The sequence below is a fragment of the Monodelphis domestica genome, chromosome 2 (genome assembly GCF_027887165.1).
Source record: "Monodelphis domestica isolate mMonDom1 chromosome 2, mMonDom1.pri, whole genome shotgun sequence".
NCBI classification, from domain to species: domain Eukaryota; kingdom Metazoa; phylum Chordata; class Mammalia; order Didelphimorphia; family Didelphidae; genus Monodelphis; species Monodelphis domestica.
This window is the reverse complement of record NC_077228.1, coordinates 304943769-304970736: the sequence shown is the minus strand read 5'-3', so window position 1 is coordinate 304970736 and position 26968 is coordinate 304943769. Positions and strand designations below refer to the sequence as shown.

The window sequence follows — 26968 nt, the reverse complement described above, 5'->3', positions numbered from 1 at the left end:
AACCATAGATTCAAACCTAGAAAGGATCTTAAAGGACAACTAGTAACTATCTTCCCCAACCCCACTACCAGTCCTCAACTCTATTTTATATATGAGTAAAATATGACCCAAAGATAAAGGGTGACTTGGCCAAATGCACCCAGCTAGCCAGTCCCAGAGCCAGGACACCAATACTTGTGTGCCCTGAAGCCAAATCCAGGGCTCTTCCACTGTCTTGGAAGACCTACTTGAAGCCTTTCTACCTTGGCATGGCTTGCCAAAACTAATGCTTGGTTGGCAGCATTATTTTCATGTTCCAAACAGGAACCTAAGGAAGACTTTTGTGGAGAAATTCCACCCCCAAAGTATTTGGGTAATAAATAAAAATATGTCAACTCTGATTAGCTGTACACCTTCAGGGGCTTCACCATGTCATTTGGGGTAAAAATAATTTTGTGATGATCTGGAAAGTAAAAACAGAGGAAGTGAGAATGGATTTCAAGTCTGGCGTTGGAGGGGGAAGAGCTATTACTGGCTATTGGCTGTTTGATGTCTGTCTTTTCACAGTAGCCCAAGAGCTAATTCCTGTGGCCTCTGACCCCTGAGTGTCCTGTAACAGAGGATTTGAATGAATCTGCTGCTTATCTGTCACCCACCACATTTGATATTTCCAGGCTCTGCTTTCAATTATCAGTCTTTAGGGACAACACGGAGTCATCTCAAGAGAAAACTCACAGAACCTTTGACCTGTTTTTGTCAGATAACCACAAATATTCACTGCAGATAAACTATCATTTCATTGTATTCCAGATGTAACCAGGGGGACTTTGTAGTGTATCAGCTTACTGTAACCTCTCTCACCTTGAGGTGGCTGGAAATGGACTAGTTTACTTTACCGATCCTGGAAAAGAATTCACAGGGTCAAACAGTGAAATTGGGGGAGATTAGAATCGTTGACCTCCAGCTATCACATGATCTGTAAAACCCACAAGTTTTTCCACTTAAGAAAAGAAAAAGCAACTAAATCTATATTACGAGGTAATAATCAGAAAGGTGAGTAATCACAAAATAGTTGCAGGATATTTTCCTAAAATTCTTATAAACACATCTTTGATCATAATCACTTTTTTTGTTTTCTTTTTTTTTTAATTCATGTTAATGTACCTTTGTTTGAGGCTGGATTTGAACCCAGTTTTCTGATTCTAGCTTTAGTACTCCTTTTGCAAATGGTAAGCCTACCTTAAAATAGCCAACCTCTGGGGGTTGGATAATCTAGGGAGGCCCTAGATTCAAACCTGGCCTCAGATACTTCCAAACTATGTAACCTTGGGCCAAGTCACTTAATCCCTATTGCCTAGCCCTTATTGTTCTTCTGCCTTGGAACCAATATGTAGTATTGGTAAGGTAAAATTAAAAAAAAAAGTAGCTAAGCTCTTTATTGGACAAAATCATCTTCACCTGTGCATTCACTTAAATTAATTAAATATGTACCTAAGATTTATGATCTTATCCCATAAAAATCACTTTCATACTTTGCTGATGTCAATTAGGAAACATTTTATAACATTAAAGATGATCCTTTCATTCAAAATTCAGCACAAAACTAGTTATAAATAAAACTAGGGACAGTGAAACATTCCCGAAATTGTTCTATATGTTCTTCCCCTGACCTCAACCCTGGGGGAAAAATTGATGAGTGAATCTAAATTTGATACATGAATCTAAATAATGTATAACAATAAATTTCTGAGTGTCCATAGATATAAATACAGAAGGATCAATACATGTGGTATGATTTTTCAGAGGTTATGTGAATAGAAAGACCCTGAGAACTAATTCCAATCTTCAATAGAGGTCCAGAACTGATCCAATAGAACTTTTCCAGTATCATCAGTTTTATCCATAGTTGTAGAGTCTAGCTTATATATTTTTAGATTTATTCAGTAATCTTAGTGTAATTCAAATATTAAAGTAATTTAAAAAGTGATATAATAAGTAATTAAAAATAAAATAAATGCAACATTGTTATCATTATGTCTATGTTCTAGTCAGAGAAGTTGACTTTCAAAGAAACAAAATGACTTATCCAAGGTCAGAGAGCTCAGTTAACTGTTTTAATGGGGAGTCACTAATTGCTGTCAGAGTAGTGGAGAAAGGAAAGTGAATATTTGTTTTGGGATAATAGAGATACATACTTGGCTTCTACTTTTGTCTCAGTCTCTGGTTTATTTTAAGATTATAGACACATAACACAACCTTGCTATATATCTTCAGGAAAAGGAGAATTCTAATACTTGGTCTAATTCAAAGGGTTATTGCAGAAACCAAATGACAGTGAATGTTAAAGCATACAAAGAGAACTTTACTTTACTGTACTTTGTTATTGTTGTTCATTTAAACCATCACTTTGAGCTAGTTGTATAAAACACAACATTTGATAATAATGGATAAATAAGTCCTCAGTAATAATTTCAATTTCTAAATCTAACATTGTATTACTGAATTCCTCAAGTCTTAAGTTGTCTCAAAAAAAAGATTCAATTATGTAATTGTAGGTGATTTCTAAATTGTAGACTGTTTTCTAAAATCTTTTTAATTTATGAAAATTTGGCTCAATGCATTTTTAAAATATTTACACATATGGCTATTCTCCAGAGAAAGAAAGACTACATATATCTTGAAGAAAGTCAAATTCATATTTAAAGTCTTTTTTTCAAACAGTAGAATTATATATTCTGCTATGAATAATATGAGCTTCTGATATTTCTAAACTCTAAAATTTGTAACATTTTAGTACTAGGGCATTATTATAGTTTTCTCTCTTCATGAGTGAGGTAAATATTCTCAATAAAATTTTATATGGTTAACCATGTATTTCACAGAAAAGTATCTAACAGAGAATGTTGTGGAATAATATATAACCATTTAACACCTTTTCCTACCTTTCTTATAAAATACATCATAGATAAGTAATGATTCTGTGAGTGATCTCTTAATTTTTGCACTCAGTAGCAACTTATGATTTGTATTCTTTCAACAGCTTGTTGAGTTCCTGGGAGAATATTATCTATTCTGTTGTGGCATAGCTACTGAAATTGTTTTGGTCTTCCAAGTTATAATACTTATGTGAGAGAAGAAGACAAATTGCACATGGATGTAGTTCATTACAAATTGAAGTTAAAATCACACAGATAAAACTACAATCTCTTTTGTTAATTAATTCGTCTCCTGAGATTGCCAACAGAAACATTTGGTGCATGTAATTTTTACAGAATACCAGTTATGATGAAAACATCCAGACAAACTTCACTGTTTTAAAAAAAATTATCAGTCACTAATTCCTGTTAAATTGTATTTCGACAATAAAAGGCTTCAGTATACATTTTAAAAACAAGTTTAATCTTTGTATAACCTTTCCAATTTTAGTGTTGGTGCTCATATACAGATTGAACCCTGTTTCTTTTCACTGTCAACCCATTTATCTCTGCGAAACATTCTGTGCACTTTATCTCTCCTTTCTGTGTTGATATTACCCTTTTAAATGAGAAAATGGCATTTTCAATCTCTATGTTTGGGATATACACCTTAAATAGGTGAAATGTTTCAGCCAAAAGAGTGCTGAGACATAGGTTAGAAGTTAGAAAGTAATTTTTGAGGACGAAGATACTTTAAAGTACACCTCCTTTCCCTCCCCTGCAACTCATCTCTCTTCCCTCCACACCCCATACACCATGCTATGTGTATCCTTTTAGCACTGGAACATTTTTTAAACCCACTATAAACACAGATAATAGAGCATTCTCCAATCATTCCTGACCTTGGTTAAGTGGTGAACAGCTTAGCTGGATGTCTCAGCTTCCATAACCAACATTTGAAATAGCTTCTTAAGTGGAAAACTAGAATATATAGCCTGAAGTAGAGAATACTGGATGCAGGGGTGGGAGGTGGCAAGCAAGATACTAATAGCTTTTATCACATATTCAAATGTCTATCATGTGAAAGAGAAATCATTCTGCTTGGCCCCAGAGGAAGGACCTGGAGAAGGGATGGAAATCATTAACTGAAGAATCACTTAATCTTTTTTTTATCTCAGTTTCCTGATCTGTAAAATGAGGAAGTAGAATTAGTAGTAGTGGTAGTCTCTCGGTGATCGAGAATGACGATTGTCTTTGTGCAGTTTCATCTATGGTGTACCCTCATGTGGTTTTGGAGTCCAAAGGCTGAGGCACAGAGTTTGTGGCACATGGAGCATGGGACGCCAGTTGTTATGGGAGGTGCGGTTGTGGCCTGGTGTCGGCGTTCACGCGCAGCAGCAAGACGTCGATGTCGCTCATCTTCAAAGGTGGTGGCGGCATGGTTAATGTGGGTTCGCCAGCTGCTTCTGTCAGAGGCAGCGAGTTCTAGTTGCTTTGGTGTCCCTTGCAGGTCTACCTCAATTATAATATTGTCTGTGAGATGGCTCTTTGAGCTAATGATGATGTCTTTCAGCTCTATGGTAGAGGAAGTTTGACTTTCAAAAAGGGAAACAATGTCCTTGACTCCACTTGCCCGGTGTTTTAACTATGAGAACCTTCTAGTTAGATTTGGAAGTAGCTTTTCTAAGTAGTAGCATTGTGACAATAGTGAAGTAGGTTGGGGAGAGGTATATTCTTTTACCCTAGGTAAATCTTGTAGAAGTTAAATTTTATGGGTTTAAATGACACCAAAATTTGGACTGAAGTTAGGAAAATTAACTATTTATATGTTCTTCCAAAATGCATAAAATTATGCAAAAATGTATTATTATCATGTTTTCAATAAGAAATGAAACTTTGACTATAATTATTAATGAAATGATTTGGGAAATGTAAAAGTAATCAGTAAATTGAAGCATATGCTGAAAGAGAAAAACAATGCAGTGAATACATGTAGAGATAAGAAATAGTCTCAGAAAGATTTAGGTTCAAGTCTTGCTTCATACACATACTAGTCATATTACCTTAGATAAATCATTAACATCTGAGTCTCCAGGCAGTCTCTAAGACAATGTTACCAAAGAATTTGCTTTCATAGAGGAGTTTCCACATAAATTTTACCTAATAAATGTAATCAAAAGGTCTAGATTAAAAACAATAACTTCCAGTACCACCACAACAAAAACCCTCACAAATAAAATATATGCCATGTTATGTTTTCTTCTTACATACTTTCCCATAGTCCCAAATGATTGGTTTTTGAGTTTCAATGGTTAGAGAACCATCTTTCTTAAAAGAGAAAGATGACTGCTTTATGTATCAGAGTTCAAGATGGTTCATCCCAAATTTGTCCTTTAGGAATATGGTTGAGAATTTTAAATAATTCTTCTAGAAGGGATCCCAGTTGTATTTATCCTCAAAGGGATCCCCATAAGTACCTCAAAAAGTTGTAAGAGAATTTTCTCTATTGGCATCAGTGGATGCCCTTTTCCAATGTGCTGTACTGTTAGCAGCCAGGATTAGTACTCTGATTATAATGAACTAATTATTATTAATTTTTAATATTAATTAATATCAATAACTTCTTACAAAGGAATGTGTACTGAGATGATATAGCAAGAATATACATTAAAAGCAGTTTCCACATTAAGAGGTTTACTCTCCCCATTCACTTCTGTTTTGGGGGAGAACATGCTCAAACTTAAGACAGTTTTTAGAAAGAATCTGTTAACTCCATAAAATTGATTTTGAAATTTGATCTAGGCAATGAATTGATCATTGTTGCTCATTTTTGTCCTATTCTGGAACAACAACAACAAGTCAGTAGGGATTTATTTGACTTTTTCTGGAAGACTCATGCTCAGACTCCAGTTCCCAGACTTGTTGGCCAACTTATTTGATGTTCTGGGAATACCCAAGGTTATAACCATCTCCATAGCTTCTTCATCTAAAAACAGGGAAATACAAACAAACAAACAAAAACAGACAAGATCAACATGGTTGCCATTACGAGATTTTGTTACAGACCTGGATGGAAATATAAAAAGACCCCTATCCCCCATGAAAAGGCTCATTCCTTCTGTCTGTACTCAAACACAGCTAGACAGTCCAAAAAGCCTTGAATAGAACTGTTCGAATGAACTTCAGTTCTGGTTTCAGTATTCTATCCTTTTAACACATGACTAACAGACCAGAACTAATTACAAACTAGCTGGTCCTGCCCCAAATCAGGGAGAATGGTTTTTCCATTACCCATCACCAGGATACCTTCCTATAAGCATTCTCTTCCACAGAGAGACTGTGATAGCTGAGTCTACTCTATGTGCTCCTAGGGTCTAAGCTGGGCCAGTTCCCAGTTACAGGAACAAGAGTGGTCTTACATTGTTAGACATTTTGATAGGCACTGAGTCTTTAGTCTCAATATCTGGAAAACTCTACTTGACTACCAGTTCTTAAAATTCGTAGTCCCTTTTGATGCTCAGCTCTGATAATTTCTTCTAGATACAGCCTTTTCAAACATTTCCCCTATCCCCAGGGATATGTCCCCATTACCTTGCAATTATATATATATATATATATATATATTCATATTTATGTATTGTGATTTTACTGAGGGAATATAAACACTTAAATGCCTGTGACTGTATCAATTTCTCCTTTATATTCTTGACTCTTAGCACAGTGGCTGGCATACAGGAGGCACTTAACATGTGGTAGTCAATTAAATGGTTTGGAGGACTTTTTTAATCCTGCAAATTGATATATCTGCAGTGTTTTTTTATAATGGGTACTTGTCCAAATGAATCTTTTTTAATAATAAGAGATGGCCATATGAATCTGTGGTACTCCTTGATTATAAATGGCACCTGCCAGTCCACTGGTATGATCTGGCATGAAGGAACAATTATTTAGATGTGGATGATCAACATATGAAGTGGCATGGTGGAATGAGAAGAGTGTTGGATTTGGAATTAGAGAATCTGAATTCAATTTTCACCTGTGCTACAAAGTGATCTTGGATGATATAATCCCTCTTCTGCTTCAATTTCCCCATATACAAAATGAGAGGGTTAAACCAGATGATATTTTCCCTTTCCTAAAACAAGATCTATGATGATAGCATATCTATGATCCTGTGACAATGTTGGTAGAAGACATAAGAGGATTGAATTTAAACACCAGAATAACTTTTTTTAAAATCTGAAACTTATAAAATATATAACCTTAGGCAAGTCACTTAACCTCTTTGTTTCCTTATGTGAATAATAATAGCACCTAACACATCCTGAGGATGAAATATGATAATTTATGTAGTGTTTTACATACCTTAACTTATTATATGCTTGTTATGTATTATTGTTGTTAACTAAAGAAGTTTAGGGAAGATATGCATCCAATCTCTGAGTCATTGAATAAGAAAAAGTTTCCTTATGTAGAATTTAAACAAGAATAGACCTAGAGTTAATGAATAATTCAGATATTAAGTAGTCAAGGCAATAGAATGTCTTGGCAGACATAAGAGGTAGTCCAGAAAAATATTAATAAGTGGTTGGATCCTTATAAAAGCAGAGAAAGGAATGGGAGAGAGAAAAAGTCAGGGCTGAAGACAGAAAGATAGAGAGAAATAGGGCTAGAAAAAAAGAGAGAGAAAGGTAGGCAGAGACAGAGATAGACAAAGAGAATTAGAGATAATGGAAATAGAAACCAAGAAAGAAGGGAGGTTAGAGGATTTGGTAGGGGAGGGAACAAGATAATGCATCACAACAGAATATACAGATATATGTTAGGGAAGCTAATTATATAGAATTGGATGACAATAGGATGATCTGAAAGCATATCCACATTCAGATGACAGATAGATTCCTAAAGACAGAGAGTTCTCAAGGAGTGAGAACAAAAGGGAAAAGAGACATCAATGATCCAATTGTTCCAGTAAGAAGAACACTATATTATGAGGTGCGAAATCCAAGTTACAGTCTTTTAAACAACTTGAGCCAAAATAGTCTCATTTGTAGGATGAAAGACAGTGCTGTGGTAGATAGAGATCTTGATATTAATGAGATAAGGATTCAAGTTCTGCCTCTAACACATACAGTGATCATGGACAAGCCTTATGATCTCTCAATGTCCCCTGAAAGTCTCTATGATTATAAATTGCAAATTATGTTAGAGAAGTTTCCTCCTTGAGAGTTCTGTGAACAAATAAAAACCACATTGATATAAGGTCTGGTCCAGAAAAAAAGTGAAGATTTTGGACTGGATGATCTCAAAGTTCCCTCTCAGCTTTGATACACTATGATTCTACAAATGCTAGAGGGATACCTAAATATCTCAGGGGAGGGATGAAAGAAGGTCAAGTTCAAATCCAGGAAAGACAGAAGAAGACAGTGGAAAAAATGAAAGGGAGCTTTTGATCCTACTCCTGATTGCCCTGGAGTTTTCATAATTTATGGTCTACATCTGTGTACCAAAATGATTGAAATTTTAAAATGTAGCCTCAAACATACTAAATTCTAAGAAGAGAGAGCAGACATAGAACTTCGTCACGTAGGTGGTATGAGCTACTGAATGCAGCTTTGTACTGGGTATTAGGAGACAGAGTTCTGTCACTAACTTGCTGTCACCACCTAGCTTCTCATTCATAAAACAGGGATATTAATTCTTGTCACCTCCTACTCTCACTGGTAGAGGCAATGGAGATTCCCTTATTGAATATTTTGGGCTTCATTAAGAGAATGAGGCTATGTAAATACCACTCTCATTCCATTACTGTTTCCAAAGTGCCGCATGGAATTTATTGGCACAATTATGATCCAAGTCAGTGGGATTCAGGCATTTGACATCCTGGACAAATCTACAATGCAACTTTATTCTGTGTGGTATGTTTAATATAAATTTTATGAAACCCTTTGAAAATTTGCCCCCCTAGGGTTTAGGTTAAATAGCCTGGATTAGAAAACTGAAAATTTATAATAAAGGATGAAATTCTAGCTTTCCACTTTATTACACTAACATTTCACAGGGGGATTTTGAACAGTAGATGACTTTACATAATATGGATCCAATACTCATCTGAACTATGCAGGTGCACACTTTATAGCTACTCCTAAGACTCCTTGCTTAGTAGTTATTCCCAGGAATACACTTTTTTCTACATCTCAAATAGGAAATTAATTGTAAATATGGTGTAACATTATGTAATATCTCAAATCACTTGGAAGTTTGAACTTCAGACTTTTCAGATGTTATCTGAGGACTGTGATGATGGTGATTTCCCTTTTGGGAAGACTTTTTGATGGAGTTTACAGGCCCAAGCAGAACTAAATCTGCCCATTGGAGGGGATTCAGTGTTTTCAGAAAGCAAATAACTAGAAAATTATAATATGCATATTATACAATAATAATGTATATTATATATATAAATGTATTCATTATGAATGCACACAAAGTAAATATATAAAGCCTATTCAGATATATGTCTTTATTTTCTGTAAAGTCAGCTACAGTTGGTTGGAAGAGTGTCCAAATAATTCTAACATAGAATAAATGTAGGAGTGAAAAGAGAAAAGTGTTTTATGGAGGGTGAGGTGAGGGCCAACTACCCTTAAAAAGGTAGAAGAAATAGAAAATCTAAAAGGAACTTTTGATCCTACTCCTGATTACCTTGGAGTTTTCATAATTTGTTGTCTGGATTGGTATTTTTAAATATGACTGAAATTTTTTAAATTGAAGGAAGAAAATTTCAGTGTGGCTTTCCATTGGTAGAAACTCCTGTTTGAAAATTCAGACTTTAGCATTCTAAGATTGATTGAACCCAATGAGTTGTTATGAAAGTAACAGCAAGTCCTTTAATCTATGCTTCTATGCCTTCATTTTAAAAATGAACCACATAACATTTTCTTACCTCTTGAAATTTTAATATTATTATTCTTGAGTTTTAAGAAAGCTACTGATGGCTTGGTTTTTACACAACAGTAATTTTCCCACCTCACTGCCCCTCTTATTAAACTCTCTCTCATAAAAAGAACACTGATTAAAGGGGGAAAAACTGACTAAATAACCACATCTGAAAACATGTGCAATATTATGCATCTGTGGTCTTTAGCCTCCCTGCATAGAAAGAAAAGAAATTTGTTTGGTCACCCATTCTCCTGGCTCTAAATTGGTCATTGAACTTAATCAGAGTTAAACTAAAAGCCTTTTAGTGGCTTGTATTTTTACAATGATTGTTCATAGTGTTCTCTTGGTACTGCTACTTAGTTCTCTCTGTATCAGTTCATAGAAGTCTTCCCAAGTTCTCTGAATTTCTCATATCTATAACTTCAGATGTTACAGTAGGATTTCTTATATTCATATGTTACGACATATTCAGTCATTCTTCAATCATTAGCCACACGTGTGTATGCAGTTTTCTCTTTCATTGTTTCTATTATGAAATGCTAACAAAATAATGGAACAATATATGGCAAACTGTAAAAATATATGTAAAGAGGTGGAAATATAGCCCTATCAAAATTGTATATACAAGAAGCAGTAGAAGAAATGATACTTAGAGCATATATGACTGGAAACAGAGGAGAACTGTTCATGTAGAGAGAATATGATGCCATAGTTGGACAGCCCAGATGTCATATTATCGCCATCTAGATATTCTATAACACTGAGTAAACCCTTTATAGAGGCTTTACAGAAAGAAATAGATAAAAATCATATAGGATAGAAAGTCATGGAGTATTGCTATTGGCATCATATAAGAAATCTTCATTCTAATGAAATACATGTAATTATTAAAACACTAAACAATTAACTACTAAAAATGCAAAAAGGAAAACAACTGAAAATATTAAATAACATGAACATTACAGAATCCAGGAAAAGAGCTATTTCTTTGATTGGAGTCAAATTTAGGGGAAAAAAAAAACAAATAAGACATTGAATTAGACAGAAAAAAACAGATAATAGATTATATAAGTAAGTAGGTTATATGGACAATCAACAGTAGATAGATTGATAAAGTTGATGGAAAGATTGAGAGATGGTAGATATATATATATATATGTATTTTTATTAATTTCTAAATTTCTTTAATTCTCTAGAATTGACAAAGCATTTTTTTCACAAAGTCTTTGCAAAATAGGAAGAACATTTTTATTACTTTTTATAGACAATGAAAATATGGCATAGAGATTGTGACTTCTCTATTTATATTTAAGAAATAGCCTAAATTTTCCCTTCCCAGATACTTGCTCTTTGGACTAACTCCAAGTTGCTTTTCATAATTAGTAAAATTTACACTTATTTCTAGATTTCCTCTGCTACCATTCTTTGTGTCTCTGTGGTAAAATGAACAAGGAAAATACAAGACAATGTTAATGATAGCATCTATTTAAACACTGAACAATTCAACAATCATTTATTAAGCGGTTACTGAGGGTAGAGTATTGAGTACTATGCACTTATATATCCTGGGTATATAAGGAAGGGAAAAAGGGGGTGAGGCACAGTTCCAGTCCTGCCCTCAATGAATTTTTATTCTACTAGTCAATTTATATTTTATCTGAGAGCCAAGTCTACTCCTGGACACATCTTCTGTTTGTTTATCAATATAATAGTTCCTGAAAAAGGATGATTCTTTCTCTCTTCCCTTAGAGCTAGCCCTTCTTTCTTGCATGGAATAAACCTCAGAATCACAGAACCTGAGTCAGAAAGGACATCAGAAGTTATCTGGTCCAGCTATTAATTGAACGTGTGTCATCTCCCTGGCATTTCTGACAGGCCTTCCATTCAAGATCTTTGTATTACATTACTTGAAACTTATTCCATAAATCCTGTGGAGTTAAAAAATGCATATTGTATCACTACCTGTTCTTTGGGGATCTAAAGAACCCTCCATTCTGCCTTATTTTAACCATGATCCCAAACAGGCCCTCTCCATCCAGAATATTGCTTTTTTGAGTATCTTCTACTCTTCCCTAGTGTTCACTTTTTTCTTTATCTTAAGATTGTCAAATTCTCATTTGTATTTTTTGGTACATTTGACAATAATTTTGCCACTAATATATCTCATATCAATACAACTTTATTATATCATAAAGCAAAAATAATAATGTGCAAATATTCCTGTTATCTCATAAATGGTGATGTTCTGCTTAACAATGCAAGTCACAATCTATATAAATCTTTGTGATTGTTGACCATGGACTCTAAAGAGGGGTCAACTTAACTAGCTTGGACCCTTCTTTGATATTTTTTACATGATGAAGACACCCAAATATTCAAAGGAAACACCAATCTGGAGTAACAATTATCCCCTCCATCTTGGAATCAATACTAAAATTTCGTTCCAAAGCAGAAGAGTGGGAAGGGATAGGAAAATGGCTTTAAGTGACTTGCCCAGGGTTACACAACTAGGAAGTATCTGAGGCCAGATATATCCAGGCACTCTATGGAATGCATTCCCATATTTATGTATTATGATTATATATTATGACCTCCTCTGGTAAGTCTAGACAATTATTAAAATAGAAAAGAAATTACTAAATATATTTTAAAATGTATTAAGCACCTACTGTGTGCTAAAGGCAAAAAGACAGTCCCTATCCTCAAAACACTTTACAGTTTAGTAGTAAACTTTCTGTCCAATGAGTCTTTTGCTGGGAAGTATCTTTTTTTCAGTAATTGAGATATCTTTTTACTTCTTTGTATTTCTGTATTTCTTGTGATGCAATGCACATAGTAGTTACTCAATAAATAATATTTATTTATTTACAAAACTCTCCTTACAAAAAATGCACATCCATTTCATAATCCATAAGGTATAATTCCTGTTTCTCAGAAGTTAGATTTAGAACCCATTATATAAAGTTTGTGATCTTCAAAGAGAAAGTACCAAAAGTAGAAGAAAATCACAGATTCATGAAATACCCAAATGTGGATTTTACATGACCCGGAAACATTGTAGTGGCTAATTTAGATTTATGAACCCAATGTTTCTATGAAACAGATAGGACTAACCAAGACATCACATCATTATAAGTGAACCCAGGGGCCAGGCAGCCCGTTTAATATTTTTCTGATACCTACCAGATTCTGTAGTGTGGAGTGCCTGCCACGTCGTCTAAACCTAACCCAAACCGTTGTAGTCTAGTCTGAAGCCAATCCACTGTTGCACAATAACCTCTATGTAACAATCTGCCCAAAGTGTAGCATTCTAATTTCTTCAACTTTTTAAAATTCCCTTAGGAGGAAATGTTCCCTGACTTCCGTTGGTGGTTACTGGTGAAGTTGTTTTCTCTTAAAGAGCAAACAAACTTTCCCTCCCTTAAGAAGGAGGCATGATGTAATAGAAAGAGTATTGATCTGGGAGCCAGGAGTCCTGGGCTCTTCACCTTAGCTCAGGCAAATCATTTAGCCTGTCTATAACTCAGTTTCTTTGTGTGTGAAATAAAGGGATTGGATTAGCCCAAACATCCTTGTTATGTGCATAAATACATATACTTCTTAAGAAATTTGGTGAGCAGAAAAGAAGCAGAAGTCGTCTGCAGTGGAGAAGTGATTAGGGATATTGTAAAAAGGTAATTCTGACTGTACAAATCAAATTCTTTGTTTTTTAACCATTTTTCTTATCATAGATCCCTTTTATGGTCTGGTGAAGCTTATATGCCTCTTCTAAGGGAAAAAATCATAATTAAAGGACGTGAAATTTCAATTATAGGTTAGTGAAAATAAAAATATATTTCTACAATTCATTTCTATAGCCCCCTTCTAATACATAAATACACACACATGCGCATACATACATACATACCCCTGAACCCCCAAGGGGCTAGGGGCTAAGACCCTCAGATATAAGTGATTATATCTTTATTACTTAGGCTCTAAAAGAAAAGACCTTATGTCAAAGTATTTGTGTATACATTAAAGCTCAGGTAAAAGTCTTTACCTTCCTGTTTCTTCCTTATGAGATGTTGCCCAATTCAAACTTCACTTGTAATTCCAATTGCTTTCTTCATATATACTTAACTCAAATAAAGTTTGAGACTCTCCCATGCACTTTCATTTTGTCCACATTTCTAATTACTTTACAACATTCAATTTTAAAACTTTTTTGGATATTCTTTCCATTCAGGTTCCTGGAATTTGTATGAAACCACAGAGGTTTTTTTTCCCTTTTGAACTGAAGACTGTTGGCTCGTGGAATTTCCTTTAACTGGAAGCATGTCTGGCTTTGTGGTTTTAGTATTTGCCCAGTTTTTTTATCATCCTGCTTGTTTGTTTTTATATTTAAAGCTGTAGAATTTACCGTTAATTGCCATAGTTTTAAAGGGATCATTTTTTTCCTTTTCTTTCTTTCTTTCTTTCTTTCTTCTTTAAACAGTTGAAAGAGACAAGGATTTTTCTCACCAGCGAAGGCACTACAAAGAGTTTCGGTTTGATCTTACACAAATTCCTCATGGGGAAGCAGTGACAGCCGCTGAATTCCGGATATACAAAGACCGCAGCAATAATCGATTTGAAAATGAGACTATTAAGATTAGCATTTATCAGATCATCAAGGAATATGCAAACAGGTATACTTATTTACTTGCTTATTTATTGAATATGTATAACTTCCTATATTTGAAAACTAGTGTGACATTTTGCCCAAACACCATTTCAAAATATCTTATCACCCCGTATTATTCTAAGACATCAAATCATATTTCCCACAAACAAAGTGATGTCTGGGGCAATTCCAGCCATAATTGTAAAGTGGGAGAAGTTTTTAAGTGATGTACCCCAAAGCCTTCCTTTCCCTGCCTACCTTCCCTCTCCTTAAATTTTTTTTTCATACTAGTCACCCATACCCAGGGCCAGGATGAAATTATTCCCACGTAACTCTTCTACCAGAAAAATCCTCATTTCTTCAATTGTGGATTTCATGAGGAAATATGTTAAATCTATTTATATTAAAGTACTAATTTACTTGGAACAGTTCCAATTATTATCCTTTCAAGAGATATTTATGTGAGAGCATTCAGTATAGAATAGGATCATGAATCCTAGAATAGTCACACTAAAAGTCATTTCATTGATGTTATATTGCATATTCCCTCACCATTGTGTAGGTGAGAGAACCAAGTCCCAGTGAAATTAAATGACTTACCCAAAGTCTCTTGGGCAGTCATAGAAATAGAATTTAAAATTAGATTCTCTAAACTCAGAACCACTTTCAAAGTACTTGCTTTGAATATTGACACCCCTAGTCTAGTCTAGACATCTTGGACCTAAAGCCATAATCTGATTGGATCAGATTGGGCTTTAGGATCTCTCCTCATGCACATAGACACCAATTAACTATTTCCTTTTTAATTCATGGGCACATGCACCCCAAACCCAAATAGGTACATTCCAAAAGAGTGACATCAACTCAAACATACTAGTAATAGCAGGGTACTATCATAGCAATGTGAAGAAGTTGCTTAGATTAAATGGTTCTATGAAAATGTCAATTATGGGGCACCAAACTAAGGCAAGTTGCCTGACCAGATCATCAGGGTTAATAATAATAATAATAATAGCTAATATGATAGCACTTACTTTTTTTGCTAAGTACTGTACTAAGTTCATTTTAAATACTATTTCACTTGATCCTCATAACAATGCTGTGAAAGAAGTGTCACTATTCACAGATAAGGAAACTGAAGCAACTTGCCTCATTTCAGATAGTGTCTGAGGCTAAATTTGAACTCAGATCTTCCTGACTCAAGAGTCATTTTTCTATGTACTGTGCCACTGCCACTGACCCTTCTAGATTATCAGCTTTAAAAGAAGATGCCAGTTACATGCCAGTTGATAGAATTTGTCTTTGCTGCATGAAACTGCAAGGGCTGAAATAAGAACCTCTGATATAAATGAATGTTTATAGCTTTTCTTCTTTCCCTGTTCCAAACATATATCATCATGCCTTTTTTATTCTGGTGTGTTTGAGGTTTTCTGATAATCTCTATATACCTATTATGTAGGGATATTTATCATAAGATCACAAGGCATGAGATTGAAATTACCATCTCTAAATGCCATAACACCTGCATGGTAGAGGTGGAAGGTTCATGAGCAGTAAGGAGATGGTGAGAAGGAGTAGAGCTATTATTCTAATTAATAATTTGAATTATCAAGATCACCCAAAGTAAAATTTATCTAATGATGAAATTCAATCAGTTTGGTGGGTAGATAGTGGAAGATGTTTTCTGTCTTTGGACTCTTCCCAGGACCCCTAAAATCATACATCAGAGTCAACTTCACAGTCTACTTGCATGTAGGTGTGCATACTGTATTATTTTATTCTTCTGCAGAAAACTTATTAAACAGGCAAGGATCTTTTTCTGTGATAAAAACGCAATATAATTATTATTTAAAAAATAGTGAACACAACTTCCCCCAAAGTCAGGAAAACTCCATTTAAACCTTTCTTTTCTGTCTCATATTGTCAGTATCACCCTGGGAAAATCACTAAACCTCTTTATATTAAATGCGATTCTTCTGTAAAGTTATGTGTCTCAATGAAAGCTCCCTCTTCTAATGAAAACCCCAAACTGGTCAAATATATATATACATGATTGTTATAATGTCATTCCAACATTCTTAGTATTCAGTTCCTAGGAAGTGGTAGATTAAAACACCATTTTATATGCGATGAGAAAAAAATTAAAACCATGTTTTTTCATTGTTTATAATTTGGGCAACTGCATACTCAGGGAAGAATTTATATTTAATACCTACTAATATAATTATTATGCTAGTACTAAAGCAGTTGCTACTATATCTTGGCTCTGGGCCAGTTTTGTGACCTGTATCATAAAGATATAAAAATTCCCTCCTTTTCTCCCTTATTCCCTACTATCTCCCTCCCATCTTTTTTCCCTTTCTTCCTTCATTCCTCACTCCCTCTCTCATAACCTTCCTTACTTCTTTCCCTTCTTTCTCCCTCCTCTCTCCTTTTCTCCCTCCCTATCTCCCTCCATCTTTCCTTCTCTCCATCCCTCTCTCCTTGCTTTCCTTCTTTCCTCCCTCCCTTTCTTCTTCCCTTCCCCCTCCTTCCCTTCCTTCCTTCCTTTCTCCATTCATTCCTTCCTCCCTTCCATCCTTCCTCTTTTCCTTCCTTCCTCCCTTCCTCCCTCCCTTCCTTGCTTCCTTCCTTCTTTCCTTCCTCCCTTTTTTCCTTACAATAGTCATTGTCTCTAGTAAAGGGAGTATTTTTATCTCTCTGTAATTCACACATCAGCATCCCCAATAAAAAGTATTAAGATAGAATTATAAGATGTATAATTGAAAGATATCTTAACTGTGAGATAGTATAAATTTACCTCATTTTGTAGATGAGAATTTACCAGGTGAAGTGACTTGCTCATTATCACCCCAAAAGAACATATAAGAGCCATAAATGGAAGTCAAATTTTCTTTACTAAATCTAGTGCACTATTCTCTACACAGAACTCTTATCTCTTCACTCTTTTCTTTTTCATTTGTGATTGCTTTTACATGGGCTATATCTCCTTTTATTTTTTTAACATGAGAACTCATTGATTTCATGTATATTTTTTCCTAAAAATGATTATTTCATTTTAATGTTTATTTTCTTTTTAAATTTTGAGTTCCAAAATTTCTCCCTAAGAGTCTCCCACCCTCTAATAAAAAAATGTATCAGTTATATGCATAAAATCATGCAAAACATATTTCAATATTAGTCATTTCAAAAAAGCAAGAAAAATAAAGTTAAAAAAGTATTTCAATTTACACTTAAAATTCATCAGTTCTCTGTGAGTGCTGGTATTTTTTAAATTAAAAATCTATTTAAATAATCTTAAATTTAAATCTTAAATAAAACTGTGCTAATCATAATTGGGCTGGATCTCCTAATAAGGGACTGAAAAAGCATTGAGTCCCCATTTTTACCTGATTTCTTGGGGGGAAAAAAGACTTTTTATTCTATTATAGAGGATGACTCCCTGGGTAGGGAAAAGGAGATATATATTTGGGGAGGGAAAGATAATATAAAGCAATGATAAAAAAAATATTTTTCAAGAAAAAGAATTAATAAGTTCATTAGATTTGCCTAGTTTAAAAATGTAGTAAACATTTTCATTTAAAGTAGGATTAGGAAATAAAGCCAAGATGACACAATAAGACAGGAACTCCCTGAGTTCTCTCAAATTTATCACTAAAAAACTATTTTTAAAAAACCTCAAAATGAATTATTGAGCCTCAAAACCAAAAAATAGACTGAAATAATTTTCCTACCCAAGATGACTTAGAAGATTGTAGGAAAGGTCTGTCATTCTAAGGTCAGAAGAGGAGTGTAATCCAGTATAGGCAGTGTCTGGATAAGCCAGTAGCAGATCTTGCCCCAGTAAGCCACAGTGAGACTCCCAACACCTGCATCCATGCATCCTACATCCGGCATAGCTCTGCAGGCAACAAGGTCTAAAGAGGCCCAGGCACAGCTCTGTAGGCACCCAGGCCCATACCAAAACATGTGCATCCCTACAGTCATCCAGACCCAGCTATCTTGAACATTCCTTTTCCTCCCTACACTAGAGAAGATATCATTTAAAAATAATATATATACATATACTTTAGCATAAAGGTAAAATTAATGAAATAGACTGGAAAAAAAGAAGCTGATCCGAGGAAGTTACTACAGGGATAAAGAAGCTCAAAATATAAACTCAGAAGAGGAAAATGGTGTCAAAATGGCTATATATGAAGTTATCAAGGAAAATCATATCAGGCATACAAAGAAGTGCTAGAGGACCTCAAAAAGGATTTTTAAAAGCAAATAAGAACTTCCTAAGAAAAAGGCCCTAGAGACAGTTGGAATCATAAATGAAATCTATCAAACATTCAAAGAACAACTAACTCCAACACTATATAAACTATTTGGAAAGATGGGGAGAGAGGTAATCCTTCCAAACTTTTTTTTTTATGACATAAATATGGTGCTTATACCTAAAACAGGAAGAGTGAAAACAGAAATAAAACTATAGATCAATCTTCTTAATTAACTAATTTGAGTAATAAATAGAAAACTAAGCCAAAATTTTAAGAATACATAGCATTCTACAGTTGGAAAACAATTAAAGAATATAAACAAGCAATTCTTAGAGGAAGAAATTAAAACTATCCATAGTTATATGAAAAATTGCTATTGATTGAAAAAAATGGAAATTTTAACAAGTCTGAGATACCAGATTACACTTATCAGATTGGCTAATATGTCTCAAAAGAAACTGATAAAGTTTGGGGGGGGGGGTTGTGGGAAACTTGGAACACTAATATATATTGTTGGAACTGTGAAATGACACTATCATTTTGGAGAGTAATATGGAACCAGGCTCAATGGACCATAAAACTATGCATGCCCTTTGACCCATCAATACCACTACTATTTCTGTATTCCAAAGAGATCACAGATAAGGGAAAAGGACTCACTTGTACCAAAAAAATTTTAATAGCTCCTTTTATAGTGGCAAATAAATGGAAATGGAGGGGAATGGATGAACAAGTTATGGTTTATACTACTGAGTTATAAGAAATGATGAACAGGCTGAGTTCAAAAACTATGAACTGATGCAAAGTGAAATGAGTTGAACAAGGAAAACAATGTATATAGTAATAGAAATATTATATTATGATCAAGTGAAAGTCTTAAATTACTATCAGCAAAGTAGGTTTCCAAGATAACCACAAGGGACTAACAATGAAAATACAATCCATGGTCAAAGAAGGAACTGCTATAGTCTTAGTGCTGATCAAAGCATGCCATCTTCCACTTTATTTCTTTCATGAGATTTATTGTATGTTTTATATGTTTTCCATCATGATATGAGCAATATGGAAATATGCATTCAATGAAAGTACTGGTATAACATACATAAGACTTTTCTATCTCAGGGAGGGAGTCTGAGAGAAGGTGAGAAAAATCTAAATCTTAAAATATCAGAAAACAATTTTCAGAATTGTTTCTACATGTAATTGAAAAAATAAATAAGTAAAAGCAAATGAGAGGTAGAAGTAAAATTGGAAAAGAAGTGAGACTGAAGCAAGAGTATCATAAAACATAGAATCAAAAAGGTAATTAAAGGAAGCACAAAAAGTGGGAAAAAATAGAAAAATTAACTGAAGAAACAACTCTATAAAAAGTAGAATTGTCCAGATGGAAAAGGAGACACAAAATTTCAAAGATGGGAAAACATTTTTAAAAATTAAAATTATACAAGTGAAATCTAGTGACTTCATGAGATATCAAGAAAAAAATCAAAAGGATGAAAAAATGAGGAAAATTTGAACTATCTTAATAGAAAAACAACTAGCAAGGAAAATTAATCAGGGAAAGATAATTTAAGAAATATTTGGACTATTTGAAAGCCATGATAGAAAAAAAAGATCCTGAATTGGTAAAATAGTGAAGGGAGAGGTAGAATGGGGGTAAATTATTTCACATAAAGAGGCATGAAGCCCATAGAAAAGTGAAAAATGTCCAGTAATAAGGTAATGACTGAACAGATTGTGATGTTATTGTAATGAAATATTATTGTGCTATAAGAAATGATGAGCAAGAATATATTCTGGTATTATGATGTTAAAGGAGTGATGAAGTGCTTGATTTCTATAAGAACTGGAAACACTTGCCTGAACTGATGCAGAAAGAAATAAGCAGAATCAAGAGAACATTATACATAGTAACTGAAACATTGTGGCATGATCAAATGTAAGTGACTTTGCTACTAAAAGCAATGCAATGATCCAGGACAACTCTGAAAGACTTATGAGAAAGAATGTTATCCACATCTAGAGAATGAACTATGGGAGTAGAAATCCAGAATAAAACATATGATTTATTCATTATTTATGTGAGTATATCATTTGGGGTTTGAGTTTTAAAAGATTACCCTATTACACAAATGAATAATATGGAAATAGGATTTAAGTGATAATGTATGTATAACAGTGAATGTATGTATAAGCGAGGAGGGGGAAAGGAAGAAAAGAGAGAGATAACAAGAATCATGTAACTATGGAAAAAAAATTTAAAATAAGAGAAAGAGAAAGAAAAAAAGAAAAAATCTTGCATAAAAAGGAAATGATGGGCAAGTTGATGACAAAAAAAGTGGAAAGATTCATATGAAGTAATGCAAAATGAAGTTATCAGAACCAGAAAAACATTGCATATTTTAACTCAGAATTTTAAGAAACCAATGTTAAAAATTGCTTTTACATACAATTGGGAAAAAAATTTTGAAAGATAAAAAGGGAGAGCATTAAATTAAGGAATTTTCTACTAAATATATATGTATTTATAGCCTATCTCTCTGTCTCTGGCTCTCTCTCTATGTCTGTATGTCTGTATGTCTGTCTGTCTCTGGCTCTCTCTCTGTCTCTCTGTCTTTCTACCTACCTACCTATGTATCATCTATCTACTCTTAATCTCTTTGATTTGAACTCCTTATCATGGTAGGGCATGACTCACCAGCTATTTCATAAAATTTTGATAAGAAAAATACCAACAACCACTATTTACCTTAGCAATGTTAGTAAAAATTCAATTTTTGAATTGAAAAATATATAATAAGTTAGAATTCAGTAGAACTACTATTCCTTTATTATAAATCTGATTTAAAGGATTTTCAGCATGAAAAAGAAAGAAGAACAAATGAATAAGAAACAATATTATTAAACCTTTAAATGTTTCTTTTCAGTGAATTGACTGTTACTACCTTTAGCTAAAATATCTTAAGTCTTTTTGAGTCATGTCCAAAGGACTTTAAACTGTGCCTACTGAATCAAAATACTGAGGCAATCTTATAGTTAGATCTGTAGTCCAAAGATATCAAAATTAGGAGGAAAGGACCTAACAGTTCAAAAATATTTAAAGCCGCTCTTTTTGTGGTGGCAAAGGACTGGAACATAGCATATATGTTCTTTAAAAGATTTTTAAGATCAATAGCATGTCCAAAGAAATTAATAAAATGTCCTTTTAAAAATTTGCCCCCCCAATATTCCTTTCCCTTCTACCATTCTCCTATTATGTTTATTGTGTCCTTCCCTCCACTCTTATCTGACTACTGTCCTCCTCTCAGTGCTTCTCACTTTGCTTCTCTTTTATTCCCAAAATCCAAAGCCAAATGATCATTGAATTAGAGGTGAAAAGGACCTTACAGACAATCTAGTTCAGTGCACTTATTTTACAGATAGATAAACTAACTCCCAGCGAGATAAATATTTTACAAGATCACACAAGTAGGAAGTAGCTTAGCCAAGACATGGAGGAAAGCATTGCTTTTGGAGTTAGGAGATGACTGTTCTCTATTCTTTAGTACCTAGTATCTCAGGACTCACTTTCTTCATTTTTAAAATGAGAGTCTTAGAATAGGTGGTTTGTAAATTTTTTTTACCTTTTTTACCTTTTTTTACCTTTTTTACATCCATACCCTTTACAATGGAGAATAGCATTTGAAAGACTTACTTTAATTTGTATCATACTAGGAATAACTGAAATTTGATATTGATATTAAATTTGTTTTTAAATTGTATATTTGTAAGAAATCTGTTAATACTTTAAGATTTGCAGAACAGATCCCTCACAGTAGTTTTATAAAACTAATTGTGCAAGTAATTTCATTCTCATTTTAAAAATGGAAAACTAAAGCTCATGGTCAACAGCTAATAAGTACATGGGATTTGAACTCAGGCCTCCTTACTATTGGCTCCATTTTCTTATCATAATATGATATTTACCTTTGAATTCTGATCTTTAATTATGGGGATGCTGCTCACTTTTGCTTCTATTTCCAGTTCAAATGTAATTAGTAAATGAAAATGTAATGGATTTCCATTTAATAATTAACATGGAACTGATCTTTAGGTTTGTTAAGTTCTAAACATAGGGACAGAGCTATTAATCAATTGATAAGATAGAGGTTAGACAGACAGATATAGAGAAAAAATAGATGATACATATTTTTTCCATTTCTATTTTCTTTATGATAGATTGTTAACTAAGGAATTTAGAATAATAGTTTGTTCTGATTTTGAAAAAGCATTGTTCTGAGGAGAGAGAAACAAGATGTGGGAAAGGGTCCTAATATACCATAAAGATTGTCAAGGAAAAAATTTCAATATATGTGGCTTCAAATATTACTATAAAAGAGAGAGACAAAAAGCCTACAGGTTTTAAAAATGAAATCTTATCGATACCTATTGTTTTTATTAATCAGAGAAACCTTCCCTCCCTCACCCTTCCAAAGAGAAATAGAAAAAAAAAATAGAGGGAAAAGCTTGTTAAGCAAAACAACCAAGATAGCAACAGCATCTGAAAGCAAATGCATTATTCCATATCCAGTGTCTCCCTTTTTCTGCAAATTAGGAAAGTGGTCATTGTGTATTCTCTGGACCAAAATTAGTCACTGTAATTAATACAAGTTTAACTACAACCTAATGTTGCATTTGTTTGCATTAGTGTTGTCATTGTATATATTATCCTACTAGTTCTACTTAATTCATTCTGAATCATAAAGTCATACAGATTTTTCCCCTATTTTCCTGACTTCATCATAGTCATCATTTCTGATATAAAATGTAGTCTTCCATTACATTCATATGCTATGATTTGTTTAACCACTGCCTAATCGATGTTTACCTACTTTGCTTCCAATTCTTGCTGTGACACAATACACATATCCACACAAAAATGTTTTTATGAATTTTCTAATATAAATGAGACCTTTATTTAGATCTTTGACTTCCATTACCAGTAAGTGGATAAGTGGATAACTATCATTTGTGAAAAATAGCTATTTATAATCTCCCTTTATCTCTCTCTCCATCTCTCTCCTTCTCTCACTCCTAAAACCATTTTGTTCCAGCAAAAGCTTTAAAATTTTAGGTGATCTAAATTGTTCATTTCTTCCTTTTATGGTCAATTCTTTTTGGTTGGGTATTTTTCAGTTGACATATCTAGTCCAAACTTGTTTTAGTGTAATATTCTAGATTTAAACTTTCTCTCAAATGGCTTTGCAATTTTCTTCCTTCTTAAAGTTGTTTGTGTGTTCTTGAATTTATTGGAAATGGAATAATTTGGTTAAATTACTACTGCAGTGTACTTATTTTTATTGATCTACATTTCTTTTTGTAACCAGTCTAAAACTGTTTTAATAAAATTATGCTTCTTTGAGCCCTTTAATCTTTCTTCTTTCAAAAGTTCCTCTTGAAATTTTGGGGTTTTATTACTCCAAATGAATTTTGTTTTAATTTAAATGACCAGAGGCTTCTGGGCTAAGATACCACAAAGTAGAAGCAAAGATATTCTTCTCCTCACCACCAACCAATATAAAGTGCCTCAAAAGGACAAAAATCAAAATCAGAAGAGGGAAGGGGCTCTACCATAGGGCACAGCCTCGAAGATAGGCAGGATTAGGGCATTTTCAACCTAAAAGGGGGTAAAATCACTCCTACCAAAGTGTTATCTGTTCACCACCACCCCCACTCCACCTACTACAGCAGAGTCAGAGTGAATGCAGGGCAATCTCTAGATTTTTAGGGGGCTGACTGAGGAGAACACAGACTTATACCTGAGAGCAGTGAGACTTGGGACCCCAGGAGGCTGAGGAATGCAAAGCTTGGGCTCAGAGATAGGGCAGAGTAGGGCTGAGACAACACATGGTGGAGACTGAAAAAGCCTCAGGGCAAAAACTGCTCTGTAGCTGGAAACACAGAGAGTCTGCCCTTCTCCCTCAGACTTCTGGCTGGGAAGGGAAGAAAAAAGTAACATAGCAATGGTCACCAACACCTAAGAACTATAATCTACAACTACCAAGATAAAAAAAAACAAAAACTCTGGATAACTTCTCTGGAGAAAAAAATCAGGAGTCTCAATTATGGATCTGACAAAGCCAAAGTAAAATTATATCTGATTAAAAGAGATTTGGAAGGTAATTACATCCTGATAAAAAGCAGTATAGATAAAGAGGAAATATCAGTACTCAACATGTATTCACCAAATGGTACAGCATTCAGATTTTTAAAGGAAAAAATATTGGAGCTTAAGGAGGAAATAGATCATAAAACTATATAAGTGGGAGACCTCAACCTTCCTCTATCAGATCTAGATAAATCAAACCAAAAAAACAAATAAGAAAGAGGTAAGAGATGTAAATCAAAACTTAGAAAAAATTAGAGTTAATAAATATATGGAGAAAAATAAATAGGAACACAAAAGAAAACACCTTCTTTTCAGCAACACATGGTACATTCACAAAGACTGACCATATATTAGAGCATGAAAACATTGCAATAAAATGCAAAAAAGCAGAAATAATAAATCCAACCTTTTCAGATCATAATGCAATAAAAATAATAATTAGTAAGCATTCATGAAAAGACAAATCAAAAATTAATTGGAAATTAAACAATATAATTCTCTAAAACTGGTTGGATTAAGAACAGATCATAGAAACAATAATTTCATTGAAGAGAATGACAATGAGGAGACATCATATCAAAATCTATAGGATAAAGCCAAAGCAGTACTCAGGGAAAAATTTATATCCCTGAGTGCATATATTAAGAAGTCAGAGTGATAAGAGATCAATGAATTGGGCATGCAAAGTAAAAAAACTAGAAAGAGAATGAATTAAAAATCCCCAGATAAAAACTAAATTAGAAATCCTAAAAATTAAAGAATGAATTAACAAAAACTGATTGTGAAAGAATGATTGAATTAATAAATAAGACTAGGAGCTGGTACTTTGAAAAAAAACAAATAAAATAAATAAAGTACTGGTTAATCTAATAAAAAAAGGAAAGAAGAAAATCAAATTAAAAGTATCAAAAATGAAAAGAAAGACCTCACCCCTAATGAAGAAGAAATAAAGGTAATTATTAAGAACTATTTTGCCCAATTATATGGCAATAAATATGGCAATCTAGATGATATGGATGAATATTTACAAAAATGTAAATTGCCTCGATTAACAGAAGAAGAAACAATACTTAAATAATCCCAAATCAGAAAAAGAAATTTAAGAAGCCATTGAAGAACTCCCTAAGAAAAAATCCCCAGGGCCAGATGGATTCAGAAGTGAATTCTATCAAACATTTAAAGAATGCCTAATCCCAATAGTATACAACCTATTTGACAAAATAAACAAAGAAGGAGTTCTACCAAATTCCTTTTATGACAAAAATATGGTACTGATTCCAAAGCCAGGCAGATCAAAAACAGAGAAAGAAAACTACAGACCAATCTCCTTAGTGAACATAGATGCAAAAATCTTAAACAGAATACTAGCCAAAAGACTCCAGCAAGTGATCATAAGGGTCATTAAGATCAGGTGGCATTTGTACCAGGAATGCAAGGATGGTTCAATATTATGAAAACCTTCCACATAGCCACATAATTGACCATATCAACAAACAAACCAACAGAAATCACATGATTATGTCAATAAATGCAGAAAAAACAAACTTTGACAAAATATAACACTCATTACAATTGAAAACACTAGAAAGTATAGGAACAGAGGGACCTTCCCTAAACATAATAAACAGTATATATTTAAAACTATCAACAAGTATTATCTGCAATAGGGCTAAATTAGAAGCCTTACCAATAAGATCAGGAGTGAAGCAAGAATGACCATTATCACCTCTATTATTTAACATTGTACTAGAAACACTAGCATTAGCAGCTAGAGAAGTTAAAGAAATTGAAAGTATTAAAACAGTCAATGAGGAGTGTAAACTATCACTCTTTGTAGATGATATGCAGATGATGGTCTATTTAAAGAATCCTAGGGAATCAACTAAAAAACTAGTGGAAATAATCAACAACTTTAGCAACTGCAGGATACTAAACAATCTTACATAAATCATCAGTGTTTCACTATATTTCCAACATATCTCAGCAGCAAGATTTAGAAAGAGAAATTCCATTTAAAATCACCCTAGACAATATAAAATATTTAGGAATCTATTTGCCAAGACAAACACAGGAATTA

At 33.6% G+C, this 26968-nt stretch overlaps 1 protein-coding gene across 1 annotated transcript in view; it reads left to right on the top strand.

The window, feature by feature from the left end:
- The window catches only part of BMP5 (bone morphogenetic protein 5), a 188584-nt gene that overhangs the window by 64997 nt on the left and 96619 nt on the right, over positions 1–26968 (top strand). Inside the window, exon 2 of the mRNA XM_001364733.5 lies at positions 14311–14503. Coding sequence (XP_001364770.1) covers positions 14311–14503 — 193 coding nt within the window. The remainder of the gene's footprint in view (positions 1–14310; positions 14504–26968) is intronic.